General features: G+C 36.8%; 1 protein-coding gene across 1 annotated transcript; it reads right to left on the reverse strand.

Annotated features, from left to right (window-relative positions):
* Window positions 1–2,081: 2,081 nt before the first annotated feature.
* LOC132799629 (probable disease resistance protein At4g27220) lies at window positions 2,082–12,225 on the reverse strand. The gene is made up of 10 exons (XM_060811940.1): window positions 11,991–12,225; window positions 11,707–11,904; window positions 11,356–11,553; window positions 10,926–11,174; window positions 10,237–10,717; window positions 9,682–9,968; window positions 9,075–9,551; window positions 8,601–8,836; window positions 2,462–2,818; window positions 2,082–2,198 (listed from the first exon to the last, which is right to left on the reverse strand). Exons 1-10 carry the CDS (start codon window positions 12,223–12,225, stop codon window positions 2,082–2,084), a joined length of 2,835 nt encoding a protein of 944 aa, XP_060667923.1.
* Window positions 12,226–17,709: the final 5,484 nt, after the last annotated feature.

Raw genomic sequence — 17,709 nt, forward strand, 5'->3', positions numbered from 1 at the left:
TCTTAATCTTAATTTTGTAGATATTTTGTTTGCAATATTGCTTGACATTGTTTTGTTAAGTTCAACAAGTATTTTATGTTGAAGATCTTCGAGATGGTCTGTTGTTTCAACTCCACCACAACATCGTACTTTTGTTGAAGAAGATGTTCTTGACGATACTACAATGGCTCACAATCCATTTGTAATAGAGTTGCCAAGTGTTGATGAAAATGATAATGAGGATGAATGTGAGAGTGGCTATGTTCGTAACGATTGTGAGAGGATATGGATAACAAATACATTTTAAATAAATTAGTACGTAAATTTATTTCTATGTTTTAAGTATTTTGCAATGATATTTTAATATCTATATAAAGTAATTGTTTTTGAAGATGTGAATACATACACACACACACATGCGCGAGTGCGTGTGTGTGACTAACACTATTACATGTCAACATGACCTAGTAATTAAGTTAAAAGATGCAATTGAAGCAAAACTTAAATTTTAGATTCTCAAATTCATCCAATCTTCGTGACAACCTTTGCTGATCTGTGATTGAATCTCGGTCAACTTGTTTCCATCTGTCCTTGCGATCATTTGGAGTCTCCTTGCAATTCCTATATTCTACCTACTTAATTCCTCCTTTTTATTATATTTTCTGGTTTTCGTCCTTTTGATCATTTGGAGTCTCTTAGCAGTTACTATATTCCACTTGCTTAAATCCTCCTCATGATTGTATTTTCTGACTTTCATTTGTTCCTATATTTTACCGCATATTGTCTCCATTTTCTTGTATATTTTCATTCAGTACTTTGAAAAGGCAAAAAAAAAAAAAAAAGTTTAAGTAGAGTAGTGCACTAATTACGAAGCTATAGTTCCCCCATTTATTTTGACATCCAATCGATCAGGTGCTTATTATTACCTAAATTATAGAGATTTCATTTTGCTGCATATGCTGTAATGATTTGGTTTTCATTTCATTCTTTCATTTTTTTTAAAATTTTTTTAAGGATATTAAAGATTTTTTTTAAAGAATTAATATAAATATTTTAATAAAAATTTTATTCATTTTCATATGAAATCTAAATTTTATTTTAATTTTTTAAAATATAAAAATTTCAAAAACATTTTGAAAAAATTTTGAATATTTAAAACCTTGTACTAAGAACAATAGAAAGAAATTTCAGAGTCAGCCAAATTAATTTGGTGGGTTACAAATGTCACCAATTATCAAAGCCCACGAGCCCAAAGAAAAGCCCAAACACTCTTCAGTTACAGAAAAAAAAATAAAAAAAATGCAAAAGTTGGTGGAAGCAAAATAGATTGTTTGCGGACCAAGTAATTAAACCCTTGCATTTAATGGAGACATTGGAAAAAACCTCAATTTCTTGACAATTTCTCTTTTGTCTTGATGATGGTCTTTTTGTAGGTATTCGGGCCCATATTAGGTTTCAATGATAGAAGAAGGCAGGGCGATGGTGTTGGAAAATGGTGTCTAACAATAAATTTTACGGAGTCAAATTTTCCTAGCTAATAAATATAATTTTTTTTATAAAAAAAATGTAAATAACTCATTATAAAAATTTACAAGACAATTATGGTTAACCAAAAAACAACAATCTCAAATTTTTAATTTTAAAATAAAATTTGAATAAAACTAATATATATATATATATATATATACATATAAACTAATATATTAAACCATATGAAATCTGAATGAACTAAATGAAAGAGTGACCATGAATATAACCAAGCAATTGATCAATTGATAAAAAAAAAGTCGAAGAAAGTACAAACTAAACGAGAATCACTGGATCCCACCAAATCAAGCAAGGGAAAAAAAAAAAAAAAAAGCATGAAGATGAAGAAGAATAAAGAAAAAAAAAAAATGAATGGCTTTGTGAATATTTTTGTGCCTTGCTATAAAAGAAACACAATTGATCGAGTATCAACTGGGCGGCTTTCCGATAATTGTCTAACGGTGGCATTAATATCACCCTCTTTTAACTGCATCATTGGCCTATCACTATATTCTTCCTCATCAAAATCCTATCTTCCATCATCCCATTCTAAAATATTACCACCACTATCAACTTCATCTTCGTTTTGGTCTCCCATCTCCATCTTCATCTTTCTTGTTCGCTGTCAGTGCACTTAATATTAATCTCTTCAGATTTGGAGTGCTTATTTGTCCATTGCAGAAACTCTGCATCTGACAGCAACCCCCTTCAAGTTTGGAAATCTCAAAATATGATTGTTCCCTGAATAGAAACTCACGGGCTTGGTGTATCAACAAGCTCCAAGACCTCCAAATGGTCAAAAACAACTTCACCTTCTTCTATTTCAATATCACTTCCCTTGTAATCATCTACCACTATTTCCATCATTCTTCTGCATTCAGTGACACTCTTTTATTTATTTATTTATTTTTTTTTTTTTGCTGAAACTGCATTCAGTGACACTCATTCCTCTCACTTGTGTCAAGCTTTTAGCTGTTGAGGATTTTAATAGATTCTCCATTCCATGGCATTTTGACACTCTGAGAAATCTCAAGTTCTTGAATGATATGGGAGATGGGACTAACTTCTTCAATCTGTCACATCCATTCACAATTAGAATTTTCAAATTGTTGAATGCTCTTCCATGGTGATAATCATCCTCCCATAAATGCTTCAGCCGGGGTAGCTCACTCAGTTTTAATCCTTCCAAACTGAAAAGTATTCCGGCATGTTCTTGATCATCACCAACTTGGCCTTCGTATTGACAATTCCATATTGCACTCAGGGTTGAGATACCCATTAGTGTCAATGTTTCCACCTTGGGAAATTTAACCTGAGAAAACAATATTAATAATCTATACACAGCCTGCATATTATGCTAATTAAGTAACTAACTAAAACATTATAATAATCGAATTTATGCACGCAATACGCTATATAAGTTTTGTAAACTAATAATGCTAATTTTGTGAAGTCCAGCCGCACCAACCACAGCCCACCAACCACAGCCTCACCAACCACAGCCACCATTTTTGACACCATTGCTGCACCGATCAACAATTGTGGGCTAAGCTGTTGAAGATTGTGGCCTTGTAAGCCTATAAATAGGCTCCTTCCCGTTGCATGAAAACCAAGCCAAGAGAGCAAGCTCAATAAGTTCCAGAGAGAGCTTGAGAGAAGAGTGAGCAATTCCAGAGAGAATTGGAGAGTGTAGAGAGAGATTCCACGTGAGAATCCAAGAGAGAAGTTTTTGTATTTTTGTATTTTATTTCCAAGAGAGTAATAGAATTCTTTTTATTTTTCTTCTCATATTTCTTCTCTAAAGTGGTCGGAGAACCACAACAAGTGGTATCAGAGCTCCAGGTCGAGAGCTTAGGTCCAAAATTTGAAGAAATAAAGCTACTGTTCTTCAAGTTGGTGTTTTGAAAAGTTGCTCAAATAATTAATTTGACAATACCAGGTGAAAGTGCCCGACGAGAGGAGAACAACGAAGTTCGCCGGAGAGCAAGAGAACGTCGCACGCGCCGCCTGAAGATTTCTGCAACAACTCACGCGCCCCATGCGCTGCACACGCCGTCTGGAGGTTGAAGACGACCACGTCAGCAGCCACGTCAGCACACCCCTGCCACATCCCCTGCCACCCCAGCCGACACGTCGACAGCCACATCATCTGCCACGTCAGCACCAGTTGCCACGTCATCAATATTTTCTGAAATTATGGAACAGCCCCTGAATTATTGAAAATTACAGATTGACCCCTGTAGTTTTCTGAAATTACGGTACAGCCCCTGAACTATTGGAAATTACAGATTGACCCTTGTAGTTTCTGTATTTGCAAGTTGACCTAGAAATTTTGTGAAATTACAGATTTGCCCCAAAATTTCTGGTAATTATATTTTGACCCCGGAAGAGTCAAGTCCACCATTTTCGGCCGTTCCGGACGCAACGGTTAACTCCGTTTTGCCAAATTCAGCTCCATTTTTGGTCAAGCCATAATGTCAATGGAAGAATCATCTTCGGGAGCTATGGTTAAGCTCACTGCCACAAATTATACACTTTGGAGACCTCGAATGGAAGATCTCCTCAATTGTAAGGATCTGTTTGATCCTATAGAAGCTAAAGGAGAAAACCCCGATCCCAGCAAAGTAGCAGAATGGAAGAAATTAAACAAGAAAACGATCGGTCAGATCAAGCAATGGATCGACCACAGTGTCTTCCATCATGTAGCGAAGGAAACGAATGCATATGCCCTCTGGACAAAATTGGAGGACATGTACCAGGCCAAGACTGCTCGGAACAAAGCCCTGTTGCTTAAGCGATTGGTACATCTAACATTACAGAGTGGAACTTCTGTAGCCGAGCATACCAGTGAGTTCCAGAGCTTGGTAAATCAACTATCTGCTGTGGATTACCAACTAGGGGATGAGGATCAGGCCTTCCTACTTCTAAGCTCTCTTCCAGACAGTTGGGAGACATTGGTAGTCTCTCTCAGCAATTCGGCCCCGAATGGCAAACTTACTCTGTCTATGGTTAAGGATGCCCTATTTAATGAAGAGGCCAGGAGAAAGGACATTGGCATGGATCAGTCACATGCCCTCGTCACAGAGAGAGGAAGACAGCAAAGAGGTGGTCGAGATAGGGGGAGAGGCAGGAGCAAGAGCAGAGGCAGATCTACAGACGGCAGAAAATCATCGTATAAGTGCTATCATTGTGGCCTGGAGGGTCACATGAAGAAGAACTGCAGAAAGTTATTGAGAGAGCAGAGACTCCAAGGTAATCAGCCGAAGAAGGATGGAGAGACACTAGTCACTTGTACAGGAGAAGTGACGCTCTGCTCCACCGAAGAAGAGACATGCCTTCATATATCAACCCAAGATGTTGAGTGGGTAGTCGATACTGCAGCATCCTACCATGTCACTCCACATAGAGATTTCTTCAAAACGTACAAAGCAGGAGACTTTGGTACGGTAAAGATGGGAAATTCCAGTTTCGCAAAGATTATGGGAACTGGTGATATTCAGATAAAAACAAATGTTGGTTGTACAATCACTTTGAAGGATGTCCGTCATGTTCCAGATCTTCGGCTTAATCTACTTTCGGGAGCAGCCTTAGACAAGCAAGGCTATGACAACTACTTCAGCAAAGGCACATGGAAAATGACGAAAGGTGCCATAGTTGTCGCCCGAGGACATATTTGTGGAACGTTGTACAAGACTCATGTGAAGATATGTGCAGACAGCCTCAATATTGCAGAAGGAGAGGCGTCTCAAAATCTGTGGCACCAGAGACTCGGTCACATGAGTGAAAAAGGATTGTCCACTTTGGCAAGGAAGAAGCTTATCACTGTTTGCAAGGATGCTGCGCTAGATCCTTGTAATCACTGCTTGTTTGGTAAGCAACATAGAGTCTCCTTCAGTTCCTCTGCATTGAGAAGATCAGAGTTGCTTAGTCTGGTGCACTCTGATGTTTGTGGTCCCATGGAGGTGGAATCATTAGGTGGCAACAAGTATTTCCTGACCTTCATTGATGATGCTTCATGGAAGGTGTGGGTATATTTCTTGAAGACAAAGGACCAGGTATTGGATTACTTCAAACTGTTTCATACCATGGTAGAGCGTGAAACAGGAAAGAAGCTGAAATGTCTCCGCTCAGATAATGGAGGCGAGTATACTTCCAAGGAGTTCGATGCCTACTGCAGAAGACACGGCATTCGACATGAGAAGACGGTCCCTCGCACCCCACAACATAATGGAATAGCCGAAAGAATGAACCGAACCATTATGGAAAAGGTCAGAAGTATGATCAGTATGGCTAAGCTGCCAAAGCCATTCTGGGGAGAAGATGTTCGTGCCGCCTGCTATTTAATCAACAGATCACCGTCAGTACCGTTGAATTTTGAAATTCCGGAGAAAATGTGGTCGGGTAAGATTCCCTCCTACTTTCATTTAAGAGTGTTTGGTTGTTTAGCTTATGTACATGTATCCAAGGAGCTCAGACAGAAGCTCGATGCAAGATCTACTCCATGCATCTTTATAGGATATGGAGATGAAGAATTCGGATACAGGTTATGGGACCCGAAAACAAAGAAGGTTATTAGAAGCAGGGATGTAGTATTCCATGAAAACCAGAAAATGGAAGACATTGAAAAGCCCAGAATGTCTCCTAATTATAGTTCTAGTGCCGAGAATTTTTGTCCTAATCCAGCACCAGCACAAATAGCCACAGAAGATAATGAGGTGCATGAAGATATACCAGAAGCAGACCAGGAGGAAGAAGGGGATACTGAGCAAGGGGAGACTCAATCCTCTCAAGCAGCTGCAGGGCCATCACAGCGATCAGATGATGGTACATCTCCTGAAACCAGTGGTTTACAAGTTCGGAGATTTGAGCGAGGCCGAATTCCATCAAAGAGATTTCCAGAATCTGAGTATATTCTGCTTACTGAAGAGGGGGGGCCAGAGAGTTTCCAGGAAGCTGTTTCTCATCAAGAGAAGGAAAAGTGGCTGCAAGCAATGCAAGATGAGATGGAATCCTTGCAGAAAAATCATACTTATGAGTTGGTCGAGCTTCCAACAGGAAAGAAGGCACTAAAGAATAAATGGGTGTTCAAGCTCAAGAAAGATGGCAGTGGAAAGGTGGTGAAACACAAAGCTCGATTGGTGGTCAAAGGATTTCTTCAGAAGAAAGGAATTGACTTTGATGAGATTTTTTCACCAGTGGTAAAAATGACTTCAATTCGAGTCATTTTTGGTTTAGTAGCAAGTCTAAACCTAGAACTTGAACAGATGGATGTGAAGACAACATTTCTTCACGGTGATTTACATGAAGAAATCTACATGGAGCAGCCAGAAGGATTTGAGGTTTCAGGGAAAGAAAACCTCGTATGCAAGCTAAAGAAAAGCTTGTATGGCCTCAAGCAAGCACCAAGACAATGGTATAAGAAGTTTGACTCGTTTATGGTGAGTCAAGGCTATAAAAGGACTGCAGCAGACCAGTGTGTTTATATTCAAAAATTTTCAGGTGGAAACTTCATTGCACTTTTGCTATATGTGGACGACATATTGATCATTGGACAAGATGCAATGAAGATTAGTAAGCTGAAGAAAGAATTGTCTAAGTCTTTTGATATGAAAGACTTAGGACCAGCTCAACAAATTTTGGGAATGCAAATAATCCGAGACAGGAAAAATAGAAGGTTATGGCTATCTCAAGAGAAGTATGTTGAACGGGTGATAAAGAGATTCAACATGGATAAAGCCAAACCGGTCAGCATTCCACTTGCAAATCATTTCAAGTTGAGTAAGAGATTGTGCCCCTCATCCAAAGAAGAGATAGAGGAGATGGCTTCAGTACCATATTCTTCAGCGGTAGGAAGTCTGATGTATGCAATGGTGTGTACCAGACCAGACATTGCTCATGCAGTAGGTGTTATGAGCAGATTTCTTTCAAATCCTGGAAAGAAACACTGGGAAGCAGTCAAATGGATTCTCAGGTATCTTAAAGGTACATCGAAGCTGTGCTTGTGCTACGGGGGAGGTGATCCAATCTTAGAAGGCTATACAGATGCAGATATGGCCGGAGACCCTGATAATAGAAAGTCTACATCAGGTTATCTCTACACTTTTGCAGGGGGAGCTGTGTCATGGCAGTCAAGATTGCAGAAGTGTGTTGCTTTATCCACTACTGAAGCAGAGTACATTGCCGCAGCGGAAGCGGGTAAGGAAATGTTGTGGTTAAAGCGTTTTCTCACAGAATTGGGCATCAAGCAAGAAGACTACAAGATACATTGTGATAACCAAAGTGCCATGGATTTGAGCAAAAACTCAATGTATCATTCCCGTACAAAGCACATTGACATTCGCTATCATTGGATACGCGAAGTAATAGACCAACAGTTGCTGAAACTGATGAAGATTCACACAAAAGAGAATCCAGCAGATATGCTAACAAAAGTTGTTGCTCAAGAGAAGCTGAAGCTATGCAGAGACATAGCTGGAATAGATGGCAGATGACCATCAGTTTTAAATGCGGCTGGAGGGGGAGAATTGTGAAGTCCAGCCGCACCAACCACAGCCCACCAACCACAGCCTCACCAACCACAGCCACCATTTTTGACACCATTGCTGCACCGATCAACAATTGTGGGCTAAGCTGTTGAAGATTGTGGCCTTGTAAGCCTATAAATAGGCTCCTTCCCGTTGCATGAAAACCAAGCCAAGAGAGCAAGCTCAATAAGTTCCAGAGAGAGCTTGAGAGAAGAGTGAGCAATTCCAGAGAGAATTGGAGAGTGTAGAGAGAGATTCCACGTGAGAATCCAAGAGAGAAGTTTTTGTATTTTTGTATTTTATTTCCAAGAGAGTAATAGAATTCTTTTTATTTTTCTTCTCATATTTCTTCTCTAAAGTGGTCGGAGAACCACAACAAATTTATGCACCCCACGAAGCATGACAGACTAGTCATTAACAATAATAATTCAGACAGTAAAGCTTTCATGGAACATAAACTTAAGCATATATGTGTGTGTGTATATATATATATATATATGTATATAGGTTGACAGATTGTATGTAAAGAGTACACCTTTTGTTGAAAAAGGGTATGGAAAAATTTGCTACCACTTCCTCCTCTGCGCTCCAACATGTGCTGTTTGTCTTCATTTCAGTAAAAACTTGTATAAATTTAGGTAGTGATTTTAGCTTCAAGGAATATGGTTCAGGAAACTCAATCTGATTATTAGCAGCTTTGTTGCTAATGTTTTGGTTATGATCATCTTCTATTTCACGGATAACTATCTCCTCCATCATACTACATTCAGCTACTCTGACTTCTTCAAGTTTCAAAAGGATTCTTGCTTCAGATAATGAGAAAAGACTTCAATCTGTTACAGTTGCGCACATCTATCCCTCTTAATTTTCCAAAACATTTTTCTGTCAGTTTCCCATGACAGAGTTTTTCAAGGTTCACCAGTCTTTTAAGAAAGACTCCAAGCTTTCAAAGGCACCACAAGGATGAATCTCCTCCATTGAGTTGATGATGAATTGAATTCCAACATTATTTTGGAATACAAAAAAACTTCAATTGTGGAAAACCCTCCCAATCTAGATCATAAACAACATTTGTTAGACCCTCTAATCCATTTAAACCCAATTCTTCAGACCCTTTCATTAACATTTGAAGGCCTGAATGCTCCTCTAATAGACTGCTAGTTTCGAGCTTGAGGTCCAACTTTCTTGAAATTTGAAATTTCTCAGGCATGAGCTCATGTTCTCCTATATTTATGTTATATCTTCCCAATTTTGTATGAAACAAATCCTTTGGCAAACCGTTGGCATCTGGTATAGCTAGACGTAAAGTGGATAAACGGGTCAGATTCTTCAACTCGGAAAGACATGCATTACTCTTTTCGGTCTCCCATTGTGTAAAACAATTCGCCATATACAACTCTTCTAAACTTATCAAGCTAGATATGGTATCAGGTTCAATCATTTCAAGTTTAGGACAATTTCTCAAAGTTAATAACCGAGAACAAGTTAAATGTCCTAATTCTCTGGGCAACTCCACAATATCTGGATGAGAAAGTGAAAAATTTCCAAATTCTTTATCTCTCCAAGTAAATCTACAACTTCAAATTTGGGACAAGCATCAATCTTCAATCCCTCCATAGATGGGAACTTTAGACAACTTATGAAGCAAAACCTGGGAGATCTTTCAGACTCAAAAATTTTAGATTGGGGAGGAGTTTCTTATCCATCCTCTGTAAGTCTCTTATGTCATTTATGGCTATTACCTCTTCCATAACAGTGCAGTGACATACCTCAAGGTGCTTGAGATGTACAACGCTTCCTGCTGTGGCAAAAGATGACATATGCTTTAAGCAAAGACAGCCATTAACAGTCAAGGTTTTTAGATTCTGCACGTTAAATGTTTCTGGAAGTTGGTCTGGCCATAACATTTCCGAGTCAAGTTTGGACAACACCAAAAACCTTCAAGTTAGGAAATGCAACCTGTAAACAGATCAAGTTTAATCTTGTCAATACTCGAAACTAATAACTAGTACCAATACCTAAAATCCTAATTATATATATATATATATATATAGAAGTTGTAGAATTATACCATTTTATTGAACAATGGTAGGGGATGTCCATCTTTCCTTCGACTTGGGAAACTAGCCTCCAATTTAGAATAAAAAAGTGAACGAGCTTCGTTGAGGATTCCATTATCAAAGAGCGCAATTGATGAAATGCAAACTGAGCATTGGCTTTTGTAGGAATGATGCTGGGATCATAGTCTCTTAAATAAACTATCTCTCTCAGCATCTTACATTCAATTACTTCAATTTCCTCAAGTTGTTGGGCAATGGAGAAGGAGAAGAGATTCTTCAATCTATCACAATCTCTCACTTTTACAACTCTTAATTTGCCAAACGAATCTGTTGAGAGTTTTCCATAGCACATCTTTTCCAGTTTCATAAGTTTCTCAAGATATAGTAACTCTAAAGATAGAAAGGCACAGCAAGGATGATTTTGCTCCATGGAATTAATGATGTACACCATTTCATCATTCTCCACAATTACGAGATTCTTCAACTGTGGTAAACCTTCTAGATCTAAATCATAAACAAGATTCTTCACGCCTTTTGATTTGCGCAGATTGAGAACTTCAGATGCTTCCAACAACATTTTAAGATGATGATCTTCCCTCAATCTTCTTATGTCAAGCTCGTCAAGTCCTAAAATTGTTGAACAATTTGAACTCAACATAATAAACATGTCATACAAATTTGTTGGAAGTCTTCCTATTAATATTTGATATCTCTTCAACTTCATACAGAACAAGTCTTTTGGCACAATGTTCACATCCGGTATGTCTATATGCAAAGTGCTCAATCGAGACAGTCTTTAACTCAATAAGACTAGCATTTCTTCTGTCACAGTTGCCTCTGTCCATGTCCCATTTTGTAAAGCTGTCTTGCAAATGAGACTCTTCCAAATGTATCAAACTTAATATGAAATTGTGTTCGATCACTTCAAGTTTGGGACAATTACTCAAATTTAACAATTGCAGACGAGTCAGTTGTCCAATTTGTTTTGGCAACTCCACAATATTAGAGTCTTCAATATGAAGGTTTTTTAAACTCTTCAACTCTCCAATCAAGGCCACATCTCCTAAGTCACAACCATACAAACCTAGACATTGAAGTTGTTGAAGGAAACAAAATGGAGGCAAAGTTGTTAAACACAAAGCAAACAACTCTAGAACTCTAAGCTCCTTCATTTCTTCAAAAAAATGGTTTTGACATTTAGGAATATCGATCCCTCCATAAAGATAGATCATAGCATATCACTAAAAGAAACTTGAGCTGCAGACATTCTAACCTTTCAGGAAGCTGAGACTCATCGCTGCTATAGAGTAGTGAAACTGCAGTTGCATCTTTGAGTTTTCCACTGTCTTCCAGCTTAGGAACATAATTTCTGAGGTTGAACATTCGCCTTTCCTGGGAACCAATTGAGGTGACAACATCATGAATAACATCATGCATTTTGACTGTGTGAGGTTGAACACCATCTGTTAAAAAACAACAAGACTTAAGATTTTCAACTAGTATAAGCACCTTGTGTTCTGCCTCTTCCAATTCTTTGATGCCTTGGAATAGCCCCAACCCGGTACCACATATAAAAAAGGTGCTAAAGTTTATGTAATAATCTTTTGGATACAAACCAATATACAACAACATCAACTTTGCTTCATCACTTTCCATGTACTTATAGCTCAGCTTTATAGGTTTGAATAATTTATCGTAAGTGCCTTTGATGTTAACTGGGGAAGGCATTCTTAGTTCTTGCATGGCATTTTTCCAAATAGAAGAGGTTTTATTTTTCAATGCATTTGCAACCGTTTCTATAGCGATTGGTAAGCCTGTATATTCTTTGACAATATCAGTAGCCGAATGCTGAAAATCTGGATTGTTCATCAGTGAATCCCCTATATTTTGCCATACAAACCCTTTGCTTCATTATCAGATAGTTCTCTAAGCAAGAATATCATGTCAGCACTCATATCATTCTCCATCACATCGTGAAATCTAGAGGTTAAGAGCATCTTGCATTGATTCCTATCATTACCAAAAGTAATTCCAAGTTGATACAGCTCCAATTTCTCCCAGACATCATCTAAAACTAAGAGGATCTGCATTTTTTGCTTCAGTCGACGGCACAGTTGTTCTGCTCTAGCGGACATGCTTTCCTCATCAAGTTTTAGGTCTAGCTTCTCCGCAATCTCTCTTTGGATTTTTTAACATCAGGGGTTTGTGATACAGGAACAATAATTTCCTTATTGAATAACTTCTCCTCCTTAGCAACCTCTTTAGCAAGCATGGTTTTGCCAATGCCAGCCATACCATACACCCCAACCATCCTAACATTAGGATTTCTTAAAGCATCCATAATTTTCTTGAAGGTAGAAATTCTTGAACGGAAAGTCATATAGCCTTCAAGCTCATTTTCAATGTCATATTCCTTTGGAGATACAGCATAAGGAACCTTTAGGAATAATATTGTGGTTCCTAGTTGGATTTCAGTATCAACAGCCTTAGCCATGGTCACTGCTTTCTTGCTCAGCTTATGCCTTGACACCAACATCTGAAAAAACTTGCAAGAACACATGGTATTCACATGGTCTTCATGTTTGAAAAAATCTTCAGCCTCTTTGCTAATCTTTGATACTCTTTCCAGCTGATTCTGGACATCAGCTTCAGTTTCTTCGGCATTTCTTGTAGCCTTATCAACAGAATGTTGCATCCGGATTTATGCAGCTTCCAAATGCTGAATTTTGGTCTTGAGCTTGGCTACATTTGTTTTGTAGTGGCAGGAATAACCCAATTCATGAACAATTGGTGCAACTGTATATTCACTAATTTTTACAACAATTGAGATAATAAACTGATCCATGCTTACCTCCAATATGCTTTGTGTTTCTTCTCCTTAATTTTCTGTTAAACCGAGGAAAAATTAATTAAATTATTATTTGTAACAAAGAAGAAAAAAATTGTTTTGTCACGGCGGTGGTGGTGATTAATAATAGTGGGACTAACATTTGATTTGATAATTATTTGGGTAAATTTCACTTTAGCACCCTTTATTTTAGATTTTTTTGTATAAATCTGTAGCCTACCTAGGTTTCATTTTTGTTTCAGTTTAACTTTTTTAGTTGTAACACCCCGTCCCGAAGTACATCGGAATTTCTAAAATTTGACCAAGGTTGACCGGGTTTGACCGTCGTTGACCGAGAAGGGGTCAAATATTAACTTTTTGCTCTTGATAGAATTTCACATTGATCGAGGTACCGTTACGAAGTACACATTGTCACGAGTCCATAAACTAGTAGTACGTCAAAAACGAAGCTACGGTTTGAAAGTTATGAGCAAAACAAGTTGAGGTCTAAACTGTCCAAGGGGTGCCCGACTTGACTTTTGTTCATGCAAAGTTGAGCTTTGACTCATGCATGGTTGTGAAGGACTCGTCGATACGAGTTCATAGACTAGCGGCACGCTTAAATTGGATATCTGGTTAAAAAGTTATGGACATGTAAATTTTTCTGAATACCGTAATATTTTAATATATTTTGACTTGAGTGAACTGTGTGTGCCACATGTTGTATTTTTAACCAATCCCGTGATTGAACAGTATCACCCATGGGTGGCTTTTATTTTGTCAAAACACGGGAGCCAGGGAGAGGAGAGAGAAAGAAAGGAGGAGAGAGAGAGAAAGAGAGCTAGAGAGAGAAACACAATCGGCCAACCGCCATTCACCCATTTCCGACCACCAGAACAGTACACGTGCCACCCTAGCTTGAAGCCCACCCGAAAACCGGCCGGACAGCCAAAAATCATGGCCAACCGACCGCCGACGCGCCCGGATCGAGACTTTTTCGGCGGCGGTGGCGATTACTTCAAACCCAGATTTCCCCCTATTCCAACCTCCGTTTGCCTCACCTCTGGTCCCGTTGAGTCACCCATTCCCCGATTTACCTTCCCACCAAAAATCACAGCCAGTGACCATTGGACGTGCCGCTGGAGGTGACCACGGCGGCTCATCAGGAAATCGACTTTCCGGCGAGTTTCCAGTTGCACCGCCCATCCTTTCCCACTAATTCTGACCCTCTGAACCCAAATCCAGTGTCCACTTTTCTCAATTCATGACGGATTGAGAGAATCGAGGACTTGGATTCCAAGAGCTTTCCGGCGAGATCCCGGCCACCACGGGTCCGATCTCCAGAAGGAGCACGTGCGTGTCGTGGAATTTATCCCCTGGAGGATTTGGGGTTAATTGCGTGCTCGATGTGAGTGACCCACCTTCAAATTAATTTTGGAAATTAAATTTGTGAATATTTTGTATGAATTGAATATTTGAAATTTATATTTTATGTTTCAAATATTTAGTGGATTTATATGTGGAATTTGATGCCCAATTGAGTGAATCAAAATATTTGTATATTAAAAAATATTTTGATTTAAAGAATTTTATGAAATTGAAATTGAAATTATTAATTATTAAATTAATTTGTTGGAATATTTCATAATTGAATATTTCATAAATATGTTTATGTGTTCAATATTATGAGAATTTTTATCTAGAATTGTATTGCCAATTTATAATGTTTTTAATATATGTTTTGGTGCCAAAAGAATATAAAGAAATTGTGGTTTTGATTTATTTTAAATTATTGTTGATTTCATTGATGGATTTGAAATTGATGGAATTTATATTGATGGATTTATGCCGGTGATATTATAGAAAAATATGGAAATATGAATTTGAAAAATGGTATAATTCCCACTGTGAATTTTGGAAAAATTGGGTATTTTAATAATAAACTTGGTTATTTGTTTTAGACGCACTCATACAATACTGGTGTTCTGTATTGTGTATGTGGATGAGCGCGCAAGTTATAATGTCTCCTGTGAGTTGCCATCGGACCGAGGGCAGGCAAGTTTGATATCGGCCATATGCCGCCCCCCTCCATGGCCGGGATGACGGTTTAAGCAGCGGCATTGCCGGGACGCCGAAGCGACCGTATGCAAGTTTTTCTCTTTAACCTTCCGCCAGATGGTGCTCGGGACGCTGGGTATCATAGGGCATCACTGGTATATAGTGTGGTGTGTCAAGTATTATTTTTCTGATATAAATTTCAAATCCTAAAGTTTTAAAGCCACATTTAAATTAAATGTATTTAATTTGTTTTATTACCTATTTTCAATTAGTATTTTCTAAAATGTATTTATTCATATTTTATGTCATTTATTTTAAATTAATGTTTTTAAAATGTATCTTTCCATAAAAATATTATATAGGTTGGTTGAATATTTAAAAATGAATATTATAGTATTTTTCTACCATTTATTTTACATGATTGTTGTAAGTATTTAAATTATATTTTTGATACTATTTATTTTAGTTTATTAAATCAAATTATATGAATTATATATTGAATTTTTCTTTTATGTTATATTTCTTTCATGCAAGTATTCTAAATTTATTTTATTATATTACATTACTTTTTATACGTATTTGGATAATTTAATTATTTATTAAATTAATTACTCCTTCATTTTTGGGGCATAAAATAATGGGTTTTGCGAAAATATTTTAAAAGATGAACCTTTCTAACGGAGTGAATGATGAGGGTTTTGAGAGAAAATATTATTTTCAACTAATTATTATTTATTTACTTATTTATTCTTAATTAATCAAATGTGCTATAATTATCGTTACTATTATAATTGTATAGTAGATTGGATTACTCACTGAGCATCTCATGTTTTTAAATTCCGTTTCCTTAGGTCCAGGTTAGTCGACGTTAATTGTCCAGGGGCGAACTCGACGTCTCAGTTCATTGCCGAAAGTCCAAGAAGCATTTCTTCCCTTTTTCCTCTCCATCTTGTATTGCTTCTTTATCTAACATTGTATTAATTCCATATTTATTTGTATAATACTCTGTATACTGTATTGGACACATTTTATTAAATACTGTCTTAATTTCCTGTTATTATTTTGGAGTGCTGTAAATTTGTGGAATTAAATTGTAGTAATGTGGGAGGACTAAGGAGATGTAAATAGAAGTGTGTTTTCAGTGCAGAAAATTTGTGGTAAGTCCAACCCTTAGGGGAGGTTCTGCCGGATTTTCGATTGGAGGATCCGGTAGGATTTCCCTGGGATCAGAGCTTGTTTAGGGTTCCGGTGAGGGATCTTGAACGGATCCTGACATTAGTAGCCAAACTATTAGTCAATGTATAGTTTTGAGTTAAAATGACACTTCAATTTTGATGCTTACTCAGATTGACAAATATTTCCTTGGTTATTTTATTTTTATATTTTTAAATTTGTTTTCAAATAACAATTTTAAATTTGTTTTATAAGTTTCTTAGACATAAATGTTCAATAAACAAATAAAAAAATAAGATTAAGAAAATTGAAAATGTTATTTGAGTAAAATATATAATTTTGATTAGGAAAAATGGCTAAAACGGAACATAAAGGGTTATAGTGAAATTTTCCACAATAGAAATGCATTTGTCTCATTTAAAAAAAAAAATCTGAAGCCCAGGGGCTAAACTGAAATTTACCATTTTTCTTCCTTTGCATAAACGTCCTTTGAAATTTTTGCGTACTTCCAATTTTATTTTTTAACAAAAGCTTCCCTTTGAATTTTACTTTCTTTATAATTCCTTCATTTTTTTAGAATAAAATATAAAATTTGATCAAAATTTTAAATACGAAAACATAATAAATCAAAGTAATTAAATTCATTGTCTCATTATTAGAATAAAATACAAATTAGATATTGTAATGATAAGTCCAAACTATAACGCCTTCAAAAATTAAATTCTTGAGTCTCTAATTATTATTTCTTTTTTATTTTAATGATTTGCTAGTTTCACCCATCGATTTTTGCCCATTTTATATTTTTTTACTAAAAAAATGGAAAATTTGCAAATAATTTAAAATTCAGTTTCTGCTAAAAATGAAAATGTTAGCATAAGTGTGCATAAATTTCAAACTATAAGGGAAGCATATGCTAAAAATGAAAATAGGAGGTGTACAAAATTTCAAACCAATTAATAACGATAATTAATATTGACATATATCAAATGAATGTGAAGTACACAAAATAAAGTGAATGGAAAGCCAAAAATACCAATACATAGCAAATTCAAAACAATATAATGAAAGTAAGGTAATAGTTAAGTGCCTGAACAATTGGTTGTGAATAAAAAAGAGGAAGCAACTTCAGGTGCAGTGCAGTACATAGGGAAGGCTTTTTCCTTTTTTTCTTTTTTGAGCTTGGAATATTTTGCAAAGTACTAGATACAACTATGGAGACAATACGAATTGAAGAAAAAGAAACAAATAGGAACAAACAAAAACAAGAAAGTATGATTAAAAGGAGGGATTTGAGCAAAGTAGAATTTAGAAACTGCAAGGAGACTTTAATCAGAAGGACAAATGCAAACCAAGGAAACAGAGAGTGAGTGAAGATGAACGTCCTCAATTGGGTTCAATCACAGATCGGCAAGGATTGTGAATATGAGATGAGTGAGAAACAGAAATTAATATACATTCTATTAATAATTTAATTAAATTGGAAAAGCAAGCTAGCTAGCTGAGTACCATACAAGGCAAGCACAAATCCACCAACTATAGTTAATGTTTAATTAAAGAGAAA

Source organism: Ziziphus jujuba, chromosome 10, assembly GCF_031755915.1.
Source record: "Ziziphus jujuba cultivar Dongzao chromosome 10, ASM3175591v1".
Lineage (NCBI taxonomy): Eukaryota > Viridiplantae > Streptophyta > Magnoliopsida > Rosales > Rhamnaceae > Ziziphus > Ziziphus jujuba.